This window comes from Megascapheus bottae, chromosome 3 (assembly GCF_031878675.1).
Source record: "Megascapheus bottae isolate mThoBot1 chromosome 3, mThoBot2.hap1, whole genome shotgun sequence".
NCBI classification, from domain to species: domain Eukaryota; kingdom Metazoa; phylum Chordata; class Mammalia; order Rodentia; family Geomyidae; genus Megascapheus; species Megascapheus bottae.
This window is the reverse complement of record NC_143511.1, coordinates 20,502,483-20,518,021: the sequence shown is the minus strand read 5'-3', so window position 1 is coordinate 20,518,021 and position 15,539 is coordinate 20,502,483. Positions and strand designations below refer to the sequence as shown.

Below are 15,539 nucleotides of genomic sequence, written 5' to 3'. Positions count from 1 at the left end.
TGACACTGGCTGTACCCTTAGGAATGAGGCTGAGGGATGTCTGATTTCACATAGCCCACTCCCACTGGAAGGTCCATCCCTCCAAAGAAATGAGACGAAACAGTATGTGTAAACTATATTCCATTCAAAATTAGACTTCTCTACCTCTCTTTGTTCTGATTCCATGTACTTTCAAGCAAACTTTTAATTATAAGCCAAGCCTCCCAGGAGGTAGTGCAATGGGTCAAGCTGATAAAAATTTTGTTGCTTGGGCTGGGAGTGGTAGAGTGCTTGCCTACCATTCACGAAGACCCAGGTTCGATTTCTCGGTACCACATAAATAGAAAAACACTGAAAGTGGTGCTGAGACTCATGTGGTAGGTAGAGCTCTAGCCTTGAGAAAAGCCCAAGGACAGTGCTCAGGCCCTGAGTTCAAGACCTAAGACTGGCAAAAAAAACTTGTTGCTTGCATAGATTCTATTTTTCACTATATATTGATAAACTAGCACACCAATCGAGGGTATCAAATGGTAAGTATTGTGGGGATTAATGAACATTTAATTGTCTACTAGGAAGGAAGAGAAGAGAAAGTGTGGAGAGAGGGAAAGAGACAGAGAGAAGAAAGAAAAAGAAAGAAGAAAAGGAGGGAAGGAAGGAAGGAAGAAAGGAAGGATGGGGGGATAAGAGGAGAGGAAGGAGGAGATAGAAGTGGAAGCAGGAAAACAGATTTAACAGATTAAGGATCAGACTCAAGGGACCCACCTGTCATCCTGTACCTACCTACCTCAGGTCTTGTCAAAGGTGAAGTTATTTTTCTACCACTTCACAGGGTTTACAGCTGACCAGCCACATCCACAAGAGATTTCTTTAATGTGACAGAAGAAATGAAAACACCAGGGAATAGTCTACAGGCCTAGTTTGAGAGTTTAAGTTGTCTGACAGCTTAAGTTAGAGTCCAGTGTTCCAATTTATGTATAAAACTATGAGAGGTAATTTTAACTGTGCATTTTAAAATATATTTTATGGTTATTGTAGAAGTCATATACAAAGGGATAACGGTTACGTAAGTCAGGTTATATAGTGTATTTTTTTGAACCCAGTCACCTCTTCCTTTACTTTCTCCCAGTTTTTCTCACCCATTCCCCACTCACAAGTAGTATAGCTCATTCGCATAAATTTTATTGTTGTTTTTATTAGTTTAAGTTATTGTTATTTTAGAGTTTAGTTTGTTGTTGTTGTTGTTGTTTTGCCAGTCCTGGTGCTTGAACTCAGGGACTGGGTGCTGTCCTTGAGCTGCTTTTGCTCAGGCTAGCCCTCTATCATTTGAACCATAGCACAACTTCCAGCACTTTTAAGTCATTTATTGGATATGAAAGCCTCACAGACTTTCTCGTCCAAGCTAGCTTTGAACACAATCCTCAGATCTTAGCCCCTTGAGTTGTGAGCTAGGATTAGAGGAGTGAGCCACCAGCACCCAGCTCGCCTACGATTTTTGTGTCAGTGATTTGGTCCAGTTTTTTAATTGCAGCTTCTTCCAGTACTGGGCCTTGAACTCAGGACCTGAAATCTGTTCCTTAGTGTTTTCACTCAAGACTCCCACACTACTGTTTGAGCCACACTGCCACTTCCAAGTCATAACTCCACTACCACTTTTTGGGTGGTTAACTGGAGAAGAGTTTCATGGCTGATATGAACTAAGTAGCTAGGATTACAGGCCTGAGCCACCATCACTTCCAACTGAAGGTTTCTTTTAGTTAGAAAAACAACTTGAAGCTCTGTGACTTGTTGCTTAATTACCAGCAACCTACAGAGCAAAAGGTTCAGTAAAAGCCAAAGCAAGCTAAGTACCCAAGGCTCATGCCTGTAATCCTAGCTACTTACGAGGCTGAGATCTGAGGATCATAGTTTGAAGGCAGCGTGGGCATGAAAATCCATGAGACTCTTAATTCCAATGAGCTTCTAAACAAGGCCAAAAGTAGAAGTATAGCTCAAGCGTAGACTGCTAGCTTTGAGCAACAGAAACAAGAGCATCTAGATCCTGTTCCCGTTCTGGCACACACACACACACACACACACACACACACACACACACACACACACAAGCTAAAGCAAAAATATGCGAGTGATAAATCTTCAAATTACACTAATAAGAGGCTAGTATTGTCCACACTTATATCGTCATTAGCAAAACAATTTTTACTACAGTAATCGGAAGAAGTTGTAAGTCATTTAATAGGTGGAATTTCTAAAAGTTCACAATAAAAAAGTACATCACACGATGAGAATTCTCAAAGAGGCTAAGTGCTGAAAGAAGATGGTAAGCTATAGAACAGAATGGCCTTATTACTATGCATCCTTACATAGACAATATTGAAATGACTGTTAAGAAACACTTTTTTGGCAAAACACCTGAAATATTTTACTTTGATACACCAGCATTTCAAACATTCATAAACCATTTCAAAAACCATTTCTTCCCAAGTACAGGTTCTGTGTGTAGGAGGACAGCCATGTATATCACCGAATTTTCTCTATAGTCCCCCCATGCTACATGCCCCCTACTTTGGCACTGTGTCCTTTTCTCAGCACCACAACCAACAGGCAGAATCAGGATTACTGGTGCTGGATCTGTGGCTCTTCCACCCCAAGAGATCAGTGTATGCAACCAGCCTCTCATGAAGCTTAGCTAAGTTCCATGTCCCGCCACTTCACATTGTTAATAGACACTTTTTAAAACACTGCTTTGCAAACATTAATATCCTTGCTCTACTTCTTGTCCTACATGCATTTTCTTTGGATAGAAGATGATCAAAAATAACTTGCCAAGTAAACCTAAAATCAAACAAGTAGAGAAAACTATGAAATGGTGAATTTCCTGATTTTAAACTAACCTGTTAAGCTTTAATAAAAAGGGAGTTGTGGGGGTGGTGAGTGTGGCTTAGTGGTAAAGTGTTTGTCTACCATGCATGAAGCTCTGGGTTCCAATCTTCAGTACCACATAAACAGAAAAAGCCACAAGTGGTGCTGTGGCTCAAGTGGTAGAGTGTCAGTCTTGAATAAGAAGCTCATGGACAAGTGCCTGGATCAGTGTGCAGGCCTGAGTTCAAGTCCCAAGACTGGTTTGTTTTCTTTAAAAAAAAAAAAGTGGGGTGGAGGGGAACGTTGATGGTGTGCTATCAATATTTTCCATTGGGAAAGGAGAAATAGCAGAATCAGTTTGGGAGATTGCAGAGTTCAGGGGATTGCAATCATGGGATTTGAACTCAAGGCCTCGAGTTTACTAGGCTGGTGTTTGCCCATTTGAACTATGTCACCATCCATGAGCTTTATTGATTATTTTGGAGATGGAGTTGAATAAACTTTTTCTGCTATGATGGTCTTTGAACATCCAGCCTTTTGATCTCAGCTACCTGCAAAGCTGAGATTACAAGCATCATCACCGTTGCCCTACCTAGATTCACTTTATTGCTCATAAGGATGCAGATCCACTGAGCCTTCCTTTTCAACAGTACATAATGATCACATCATATCAGAAATAAAAGCCATTACTATTTATTGAGCTGGAGACCATATTCACACACACACACACACACACACACACACACACACACACACACTTTTAAAAATAAATGTCTCTGAGGAATTTATAAGTGCCTCTCTTCTCATTAACATTCACCTTCATTTGAACTTTGTCTCCATTGCAGAGCTGATGATTTATAAGGGTTAGACAAATTATATAAACTGGCATTAAAAGTCTGAAAGTGATGGAGACCTTGAGGACTAAATATATTGTTCTTAAAAAATTAGGTAACATACGTAATTGTTCCTATTAGGCTGTTTTATTTTTTAATCTAATATTAATCTGTATATCATGAATTAGACAGGAAAGTCACCAAACAAGAACTGTGCTAAATTTTTAAAAACTAAAATAAAATAAAGTGTGGTTTTCAGAATACTTCCTATTCTCCATCCTTACCCCAAGTGATTAAAGATTTGAAATACTATTTAAGTTTCATCTACCTTCAGAAGCTAACCTCTGCAGAATTAAAAAAAAACTTTTCTGTCATTTAATTTTAACTTACAACAAATGAACTTCAACTAGTTTCTTAGAAATTGCCCAAAAATGACTAGAGAAAATTAAATACCAAGACTTCAAAGAGGCAAACACACAGCCTTCAAATATCAACCTCAGAGAATAATCCTCCTGTTCTCAAGCTTTAGAGAGATGTGGGTAAAGAAATCGTACTAGGGCATGGTAACGAGCCATCTTTCAAATGACTTTCCTCTCAATCTTCTTTGCAAAGGGTAATAAGGTGGCGATTATTGCTAGGCAGTTTCTGGGAACTTATCATCTCATTTCAATAGTCCCCAGCGAAGAATTGCACTCTGGCATTATCACCATGATGATAAGAACAAGAACTAGTTGGCAATTCAATATACAAGGTGTAGGTGGTTAAAAGCTATTTCCTAGAAAATTAAAATAATTGTGTTGGATTTTTAAGGACTCAATAATCATTTCTTTTTAGATTAAAAATGCAAATTTTTACTTTTTATTCATTAGTAAATGAAGTCCCTTGACTAAGGTTTTTATTATTTCTTTAAATATATATCTATATATATATTTGAAAGTGGCATACTTTGTCACAACAATGTCTCTGTCACAACTTTTACAACCATAGCCTTTGATGTTTTCTAATATAAGTCACACACACACACCCATTTTAAAAGCACTGGCTAAAATGATTGTTGGAAAATCTTAGTCAGTCCTTGTTTGGCAAAGCCACACCCCCCAAAAAATAAGAAAGAAAAGAAAAAGAACAATACCCAAAACTATATTAGATTTCATTCCTCTGGGCTGCAAGAAATTTGAAGATAGCAATAGAAGATGAATGGAGCTCCATTTTCAGCTTGAGAAAGAAAACCGCAAGATATCGGATGCTTCAAGAGAGAATTTCCTGGATCCCAGCTGCTTCTGTGGTGTTCATCTCAGATCCTACTTGTGAGACAGGTGTTGTCTTCAGAAATGGGTCATGGGATTGACTCTAACTTGGGTGCTCCAAAGTGTTATCTCTGTCATCTTATTTGTTCTGCTTTTTGCTTTTGTTTTTTTTTTTTTTCTTGTATAAGTCTTGAGCTTGAATTCAATGCCTAGGCACTCTCTCTGAGCTTCTTTGGCTCAAGACATAGTGGCTAGTATCACTGTTGTATGTGTTCATCCTTGTTCCATCTTTTATTTTTCCTCCCCACCCTTCCAAAGACAAACAAACAAAAAGGAAAAGAAAAAAAAAACAGCATCAATGGCAGCTGAAGAATGTCTTTTGCTTCCTTTCCCGGGATTTCATTCCATAGAATATTATTTATATGATCATCTATGTATAGCTAATAAGTACTGCTATGTGCACTTCTTTGGCATCTATATGTTAATGACTAGGGTTTTATATAATTTTTCATGTCCCACTGTTATTTATTTATTTGTTTGTTTATTTATTTATTTTAGTCATTCAGTGTGTTTACTTGTAGATTTATAGGCTCATTCTAGTTACCACAAATGAGGGAAACCGTGTAGCCTATGATTCTTTGGCCTTGGCCCAAAGTAACAAACAAATGCTAGCAGGGATGCAGTAAAAAAGAAACCCCTTTTTTTACACTTTTGGTAGGAACATAACCTTGTTCAACCATTCTGGAAAGCAGTATGGAGGTTTCTTAAAAGACTAAATGTGAGCTTCCCTATGATCCAGTCATTCCACTCCTAGGAATTTATCCAATGGACTACAAACCAGGCCACACTAAAGTCACCATTACAACCATGTTTATTGCAGTATTGTTTACCATAGCCATGATATGGGATCAACCTAAGTGTCCCTTAGTGGACAAATGGTTCAAGAAAATGTGGTTTATACAGGAATTCTACTCATCCTTCAGAAAGAATGATATTGTACCATTTGTAAGGAAATGGAAAGACTTGTTTTCTTCTTTTATCCCAATCTGAACCCATTCTTCTGGCAGGTAGGATATGAGACATATTTCATAATTTGACATTTACCCAGTGGTGAAATAGTTTTTCACATTTACTAGAAATTGAAACTTAAAACAAAAAATTAAATAAACAAAAATTAAATAAACAAAAAAGAAACATAGCTTTTTAAAAAGGCAAAGTTGCTACATTCAGTGCTGCAGTTTCATTGTTATTGCAGAATACAAATGGCACTTAACTACCAGTTGAAAAACAACACTGCATCCTTTATGAGCGCAAGTCAATCAAATTTGACATTGTCGCATTATGGGCAAAGAATCCCAGTGATTTCTGGCCCAGAAGCACATTATTTAAAAATGTGATTCTGAGCTGAGAGCCATGGCTAATGCCTGGAATCCTAGCAACTCAGGAAGGCAGAAATCTGAGCATCCTGGTTTAAAGTTAGCCTAGGGCAGAAAAGTCTGTGAGATTCCTATCTTCAATTAACCACCAAAAAGCCTGAATGTCAGCCTTGAACAAAAAAAAAGATAAGGGAAAGTACTAGACCCTTAGTTTAGATCCTAGTATCAGAACCTAAAATAAATGAATAAGTAAATGTGATTCGGTAGATTTTCCTTAAAATTACAAAAAGCACACCACAAAAATTGGAAGTTAAACTGCACTTTGAGTTCCAATCCAGGTTCCATGTATTTGGCAAACAAACCAAAGCCTTTGGTGTATCCTTGGATGAGCACACAAATTCTTTCCAGAACCAGACACAGTTCTTTGCATCTAGAGTTCTTGGCTTCCTCCTGCTCATGCAAACATTCCTGCTGAAGGATTACCTGAGAATGCAGGAGTACAGATATTAAAAACAGATTCACAAGCAAGCCACCTAATATAAGGACTAAAAATAAAAATAAGCTGAAAACATTGGAATCCAACAGGCTTGCTGTTGACAGACTGAGTCAGAAGAATGCAAAAGATGCAAAATAAGAGATTTGCTAGAAAAAAAAATAAAATTAAAAAAAAAGAGATTTGCTAGCCCTCATCACTGCTTGTATGGAAAACTTGTATTTGCTCAAAGAAAGGGCAACCCCATTTAGCATGTAAGTGTGGCTCCTCCTGCAATCAGGCTACACAGGCCTGTGGGAACTCTCACTTTAAGCTTCCAAAACTCCTGATAGGTTTTCAAGGTGGACTGAATCATCAGAACTTCACTCTGGAAGGAACAAACACCTGCAAAAACCATGTTTTCTGCCTCAAACCACATCTTTCTCCATAAGACCAAACAGAGCAGTTCTCAAGGTTCATAATATGTATACAACTTTAGAAGAGGAATGGAATTATAGAGGTTAACTAAATTATTCTCTAATGAAATCCTTAAGCTTAAGGGAAGCAAGCTTTTCTTAACAATTTCCAGTTATACATATCCTTGTCCCTGGTTTTCTTTCCTTTTTGTTTTGAGTGTGTGTGTGTGTGTGTGTGTGTGTGTGTGTGTGTGTGTGTGTGTGTGCGCACACGCAACAGTATAAGGTGCTGTCCTTTAGCATTTTGACTCAAGCTAGTACTCTACCATTTGAGCCACAGCACTACTTCTGGCTTTTTTTTTCTGGTTAATGGGAGATTAAGAGCCACACAGATTTTTCTATCCAGAATAGTTTATGGACCTTGATCCTTACATCTCAGCTTCATGAGTAGCTAGGATTACAGGCATGAGCCACCAGTGCTAGCGTCTTGCTTTCTTATGGAGAAAGTATAAGGGGAAAAAAAAGGCAAAAGAATGTGCTCCAAATTCCTTCCACTCCTTTTTTAAAAATTATTTCCCTCTCAGAAGAACCTGAAATACCCAGGCTTCATATGATTCATGGACACACACACGAATCTAAGATTGTAGCATGGTTTAATTTTGTCCTGGTAGAGAAAGGGTGTGCAAACACACACTCGGTCCATCATTTTCTTTGGTTGGTGCTATTCAAAGCCTGATGCTGCTGGGTAAGAGAAAAGAGGAAGTCAAGTAACTTGTTAATGTACATATAGATACATAAGTACAATCTGTGGATGAGCAGATGTAGCCGTGGGGGGCAGAGTCTGCACACACAGTGAGAAAATAAATTAATTCAACCCCCTGGTCTTTAATGCACAAAATTCTGCTCTAATGGTTCCAAGTGACCAGCTAAAGCAATGAGGTATAAAGGAACAATATTCCCAGCTGACTCATCCAAGTTTCTTCACGTGGAACTGGAAGATGGAGAATACAAGCAAAACGACCTGCACAATGTCCCACACAGAGACCTGTTGGCTATCCTCCAGTGAGACTTCTTGACAAGGACAAACTAGAGGCTCGAGAGTGCGTGTCCCAGGGAAGCCCTGGGGCATAAAGTAAGGTCTCCTGGTGGAATCAACATTACGTTATAATGTGGGTATCTCCATCAAGATGAAATGTGCACTGCAGAAAGGGCTAGTACCATGGCCACTCTCTTCCATTCCTTTTTTATAGTCTCGTGTGTTCTTCTAGGGAATTCCTATTCCATTCTCTTTCTGGAGGCCTCTCCACTGGTTCTGTTTTCTTCTCAGGTCCACAGTGGAAATGTATTCTTCCACGGGAATCATCATTTCTTTTGAGATCTGCAAGGAAGACAAGCTTTAAGGGATCTATCTGTCAGAATGCACTGAGTGCACAGATTAGACTTTAGGGGTGGCTAAATATTCAGGGAGTCTCTACTACTCCCTCACCATGGTATATGAAACCCAACCAACATTTCTCCACCCCAGTGTCCATGTACAATTTGAATTGCCCACTACATTTAAGTGATGAGTACCACAAGAGAGGGAATAGTTGGTTGTTTGATTCAATGTACCATGCCCCATAAAGCACAACCTGGCCAGAGTTAAATGAAGCAAATGAGAAATACCAGTCATAGGCAAGGTCATGTAGACTGTTCAAAGTGGTAGATTCTGGAATCCCAGAAATCCATTTCCTGCAACAAAAGCTATATCTAAATCTGTCTACTACCTACAAAAGCCTCATTCAGTGATCAGAATCTCTATTTTCTAAGGTCTCCCTTTTCCTGTGGGGGGAAAAAAACAAATACTACCAGAGGTAATCTTCAGGAGAATATTACAGAGAAGGGGCTGAGAACATGGCTTAAGACCCTGAGATCAAACCCCAATACTAAGGGAGGGAAAAGGGAAAGGGGAGAGGGAGAAAAGAAAAGAGAGAGAGAGGAAGGGAAGAAGGTAGGAAAGAAGAAGGAGGGAGAGAAGAGAGGGAGGGGAAGGAAGGAAAGAAGGAAGGGAGGCAAGGAAGGAGACAGACTGGTGGCTCACACCTGCAATCCAAACTATTCAAGTGGCTGAGATCTGAGAATGGTAGTTTGAAGCTAACCTGAACAGAAAACTCCCACAGAGACTCTCATATCCAGTTAACCAGCAAGAAGCTAGAAGTAGAGATGTGGGTCAAGTGGTAGAGTGCCAGCCTTGATGTAAAAATGCTCAAAGCTTTAAACTCAAGCCCTAATACCTTCAAAAATGGAGGGTGGAGTATGACAGGAATGGGTGATAAATACTTATGGACATTTTTGTGCTGTTATAACTCAATTTACTGATATTGAACATGTGTTTCTGTAGAAGTAGGAGGCTTCTTAGTGGTAAAGTATATAGTTGATGGACAGGAAGCCCTGGGTTCAATCTCAAGACATAAATGGGTACAGGAGGAACTGTAGTATTAATCTTTGCTATGTTAAATGGAGATTCTATGGACATAAAAATTATTAACCAACACTTATCAAACATATACATATATTAATTTAACCCTCACACCAACTTAATGAAACAAGGACCACTTTCACAGGAGGATACAGAAGGTCAGGGATGCAGTGAGTGGAAACACTAGGATAAGAGCCCAGATTCCTGCCTCTCAGTCCTGTATTCATATTGCCTCTGTTTAAAGAAGGGGAAAAAAGGAAAATGTTAAAAACAAAAAAGGAAATCCATCTCTAATCCTGTCTTTCAAACTAAATCCTTTCCTTAGATTACCAAAAATTTGTAAGTAAATCAGGGTATTTCTTATTTCCACATAAATTTAGTTCAAAAATAACACTTGGAAAGGTGATGCCGATTTGATCTAAAGATAAAGAGACTACTGAATTATCCACCAATCCAGTAAAAAAAAAAAGGAGATGACTTCACTCTTGGATCATATAGTAGAATTTAAAAGGGGCTCAAGGATTAGAAGCAGTGAACTATGGCTCATTACTTCTTGGTTCCTCGCTGACTAGACAGACGTTGTCCTGGGTCTAAGAATGGAGACTGCCCTGTGCAATCAGACTAGGCAGGCACCAGTGTCTGAGGATTCTGAGTTCCTTAGTGAAACTCCCACTCCATGGGATAACTCAGACATTCCTCAGCTCCTGTCTCGCATCGCAACCTTCCTGAAGAGATGGCTGCCCAGCCGAGCTTCCCCTCTGAGATTCTTTGAACCAGACTGGATACCAAAGTGCTATCCTCTGACTTCTGCTAAATGGTGATCGATTTGTGATAGCAAATCCTGAGCAGAGACCAGTGTTATGAGTCTGTCTCTTCTCTATCTTGATCTTCCTATTCAATATCTGTGCCACCTCTCACTGACACAGGGTGCTTTGAATCACAGTCTTACACCCACAGAAGCCTGTCTCCCTTTTCTTCTTACTCAAACAGGATTGAAAATTACCTTTAATTATTGCAGGTTTACCACTGTTCCATCCCAGATTTTACGGATTTCCAATTCATTGTGTGTGTGTGTGTGTGTGTGTGTGTGTGTGTGTGTGTGTGTGTGTGTGTGTGTAATGTGTCACTCAGACTGGGTTCTGAATTCCAGAGCTCAGATATTTCTCCTGCCTCAGCCTCTAAAATAACTGGGACTATAGGCATGGGCCATGGGCCTGACTCAAGGTTCTAATCACTTCTGGTAAAGCAGCTTGAATCATGTGAACTTCCAATATGAGAACAAGTTTGATATGGCCTAGGAAAGTAGACTGAACAAGCTGAGGCAGACATCAAGCACCCCTCTGAGAGGAAAGGATCAGCAAAGTTAGGGTTACCAGGTTGGGGGCAGAGAAATATTCTGCTTTTATACCAAGTGTGATTAAATAGGTGTCAGAGAAAGTATGCCATATTACTGCATATCATTAAAATATATACTTTAAAATGGCAGGTTTGGGAATTCAGCAATAAAATATTTGCCTAGCCTGTATTAGACTCTGGGATTGATTCCTCCAAGACAGACAGAAAAATAACTAGAATGACTGCCTTTTAGACTAGAAAAGTACGGTTTTCTGTATCATGTCCCTAGATAGTCTGCCTCCCAAGGGTCCAATAAGCAAATTAAAACAGAGCAGAAGGGCTAGGGGTACCCTAGGAATCAGAGTGGGGAGGGGAAAGGCCTTAGTAGGATTTCTTCCCATTTAAACCAGTGCAATTTTTTTCTCCCTCTCCTTGGAGTGACTGCAACAAATCACTCATGTTGTTTTTATCATGTTGTGGCAGAACCTAAAGCAAATCCCCACTGCGTTAATCCTTTCCAAGTCTTGAAAAGTTTGTAGTCAGAAAGTCAGTGAATGACTGTGAATGAGATTTTTTTTTTAAATGTGATTAAGATTTCCTCCTCGATCCGAAGTTACGATCAAGGTTGTTCTGGGGAGAGATTGACTGAGTGGAAAATAGAATTGTTTGCAGCATACCCGGTAGTTTGAGCTTCCGGCAGCAGGAGTTACAACGATGTTTTGCAATGAAGTTTCTAATTGCATCTTCTCCTAAATTGGCTGGTCCAAACACCATTCCTCTTGATCTGGAGGAAATATCAGAATATCAATGAGATCACAGCAGAGAAAAAGAAGCTCAACCAGGATTCTCTGAGACAGTGAGCAGTATCCCTTAGTAACCCAGTAACTTGAAGGAGCCAGAAAAGAACAGAGCATTTTGGGGAAGGACAATGTTAGGTTTGTAAATTTAAAATTCAAATGCACTTACATCTTTGTACCCAACTCCAAGACCTACTGTGAAACTCATTTCAGCGTGAATCTGATAGAACAGTGAATTTTCTATGTACTCCATCACAACAAAATACAGTAAAATTCTTTTGAATACATATGGAGTGAGAGAATGACATTCATTACCAAATGTTCCATTCAAATACCCCAAAAGGTAAGGCGTGAAGTTAGTAAATTTAATACTGGAAGACACCTTCTTTAATAAACTTTTTTTTAAAAGACACATGAACATGATTGCAGCCCAAATAACTTTTTTTCTGGTCTTGGCACTTGGACTCAAGGCCTGGGTGCTATCCCTGAGCCTTTCTATGTTTAAGGTAAGTGCTCTACCACTTGAGCCACAGTACCATTTCCAGCTTTGTCTGAGTAGTTTATTGGAGATTAATGTCACACAGACTTTTCTTCCCTATTGACTTCAAACTGTGATCCTCAGATCTCAGCCTCCTCAGTAGCTATGATTACAGGCATGAGCCACTGGTGCCTAGCTTAACTTTTCTTAAAAGTACAGTGGATGGGGATTGGAAGGAGAAAGCTGGAAAGGGTGATATTGTGCAAGATGCATGGTTCTCATAAATCCACATGTTCAATTGTAAACCTTTTGTACAGGTTCTTAAAGATAATAAAAATATAATTTAAAAAATGATTTAAAAGAATACCTAAATCCTAGAGCCAATATCTAGGGCTTTTTCAAAAGCCACCGTATACCCTAAAAACTGCAATAACCAGACTCTTTATAGAAAGGTGAATACTTGACCACATGATTGTTTAAATCAACCATATATATTCCTTGTAGTTAACACAAATAAAATCATTATCTATGAGACACATTCCATCGTTACAATAGATCTGGGCAGATTCCAAGATTCTTTATTCTAAAATGACTTGTTCATCACTCTCCTCTTGGGAATAACCATTTTTCTTTAGATTTTGACACTCTGCCTACCACAGAACACAGCCCACCAGAAACACTTCCAATGAAACTTTATGAAAACTAATATTTTATTTTAATGACATGCAGAGTGGAAACGGCACATTTTAAAATCTGATCTCAATTACCACTCTTAAATACCACGACTTAAGAAGAAGAAGAAAAAAAGAAAAATATCACAAAAGGAAACAATAAACTTTGCTTCTAAGGAATGTGGTTTTTCAAAAGGGACATGGTGTAAAACTGGACTTTTTTTTCCATCCAAGTATTGAAACATTTATCTCAATTTCCACTTCCTTTTGGCAGAGAAACAGTGGCTGCTCTGAAGATGTGCCAAACTCAGAGTGAGGGCTGATTTCAGTCTGATCGCGGATTGCCTCTCTTCTCTGTGGCCAAGAGGTGGGGGAAATCTCTTGGAAAGACAGGGTAGAAAGACACTTAAGATTAACTTTTCTGGTTCCTCACTCAATTGTGCAAAATCTAGCTCTGATGATTTTTAACCATGTCACTGAACTATGTCACTTTCAGTCCATCTGGTAAGATACCACTTCAGTAAGGTTAAACCAAAGGTAGGGGGAAAATAAAGAAAACTCGGTATTTAGACTAGGGAAACACTACCATCAGGATGAAGCAAAAATCAAAGGTGTTAATGCAGTCATTCACCGTGAAACATTCCTTTTCCAAGACTTTCCAGCACAACCTCTTGGAATATTTTTCTAGTGTGCCTTCCATTTCTTCCCTCCCAGGAAAGCATGAAAACCTCAACTTAGAAGTACAACTTTGATTCTCACAAAGAAGCTATACGTAAAATCTTCTCTCTCCTAGGAATTAACTAAGAATGTAAAGGACCTTTTTGATGAAAACTTTAAAACCCTGAAAAGGGGAATTAAAGCAGAACTGAGGATATGGAAAAACCCTTCCATGCTCCTGAATTGGTAGAATTAACATCATGAAAATGGCAATCTTGCCAAGGGCTATCTATAAATTCAACACAATACCCATCAATATCCCAATGTCATTCTTTAAAGAAATAGAAGAAGAAATCCAAAATTTCATATGGAATAATAAAAGACCCTGTATAGCAAAAAACAATTTTTAGCAGAAAGAACAGCACAGGAGGAATTTCAATACCAAACTTTAGACTCTATTACAGAGTTATATTGACCAAAACAGCTTGGTACTGGCACAAAAACAGGCCTGAAGACCAATGGAATAGAACTGAGAACAGAGATATTAACCTGCAGACCTATGGCCACCTAATCTTTGATAAGGGAGCTAAAAATATAGAATGGAAGAAAGACAGCCTCTTCAACAAGTGATGCTGGCAGAACTGGTTAAGCATGTGCAGAAAACTAAAGTTGGATCCTTCTTTGTCACCCTGCACTAGAATTAACTCCAAATGGATCAAAGACCTTGAGGTAAAAGCTGAAAACTTTACAAGAAGGAATAGGAGATACACTAGGTCCCCTTGGCACAGGTCAAAACTTTCTTAATAAAGACCCAGAAACACAACAAATCAGAGAAAATCTGGAAAAGTGGGGCTGCATTAAACTGCAGAGCTTCTATATGGCAAAGGACATAGTTAGCAAATTAACTAGAAAGCGTAGAGTGGGAGAAGATCTTCACTAGCCATACAATAGACAAAGGCCTCATATCTAAAATATATCAACAGGTCAAAAAATTGAATCACTCCAAAACTAATCTCCAAAGAAACAACCAACCCATTAAAAGATGGGCCAAAGACTTAAAGAGAATCTTCTCTGAAGAAGAAATAAGAATGGCCTATAGACACATGAAGAAATACTCAACATCTCTGACCATAAAAGAAATGCAAATCAAAACAACTCTAAGATTCCACCTCACTCCAGTTAGAATGGCCAGGATCAGGAAAACTAATAACAACAAATGCTGGAGGGGATGTGGCCAGGAGGGATCACTACTACACTGTTAGTGGGAGTGCAAACTCGTTCATCCACTATGGAAAGCAGTATGGCAGTGCCTCAAAAGACTAAACATAGAGCTCCCCTATGACCCAGCGATTCCACTACTTGCCATTAACTCAATCATCCAGAAACAAGGACATACTAAATCCACTAGCACAACGATTGTCATTATAGCACTATTTACCATAGCAAAGATATGGAACCAACCTAGATACCCCTCAGTTGATGACTGGATCAACAATATGTGGTATTTATACACAATGGAATTCTATCCTCCTGTCAGAAAAAACGACATTGCCCCATTTGTAAGGAAATGGAAAGTCTTAGAAAAAAATCATATTAAGTGAAGTAAGTCAGACTCAAAGAAACATAGGCTCAATGGTTTCCCTCATTTTTCATAGTCAGTAGAAACCTCGGGCTCTCCTAGCAGAGATTTACAATAGAGCAAAACTTAGATACATAACACCATATAGTATGACACTAATTGAAAGGACTTCCAGGATATAGAAACAAAATCCATATCATGAATGATTGTTGTCCTTAATGTACTATGTTATCTATCTTCTCTTTTGCTGTCCCTTGGTTATCTCATATTGTTATAGTATTTCACCTTGTTATCTGATATATTGTATATATGCTTATTTTGTTATTTGAAATAGGATAAGGAAAAGGGGGAAACAAGATGAGGGGCGGGGTGGGGGAAGGGA

General features: G+C 38.8%; 1 protein-coding gene across 1 annotated transcript in view; it reads right to left on the bottom strand.

Moving 5' to 3' along the window:
- Positions 1 to 7,831: 7,831 nt before the first annotated feature.
- The window catches only part of Trpm6 (transient receptor potential cation channel subfamily M member 6), a 131,718-nt gene continuing 124,010 nt past the window's right edge, over positions 7,832 to 15,539 (bottom strand). The window contains 2 exon segments of the mRNA XM_090329291.1: positions 7,832 to 8,560; positions 11,653 to 11,759. Coding sequence (XP_090185417.1) covers positions 8,427 to 8,560; positions 11,653 to 11,759 — 241 coding nt within the window. The 3' untranslated portion in view covers positions 7,832 to 8,426.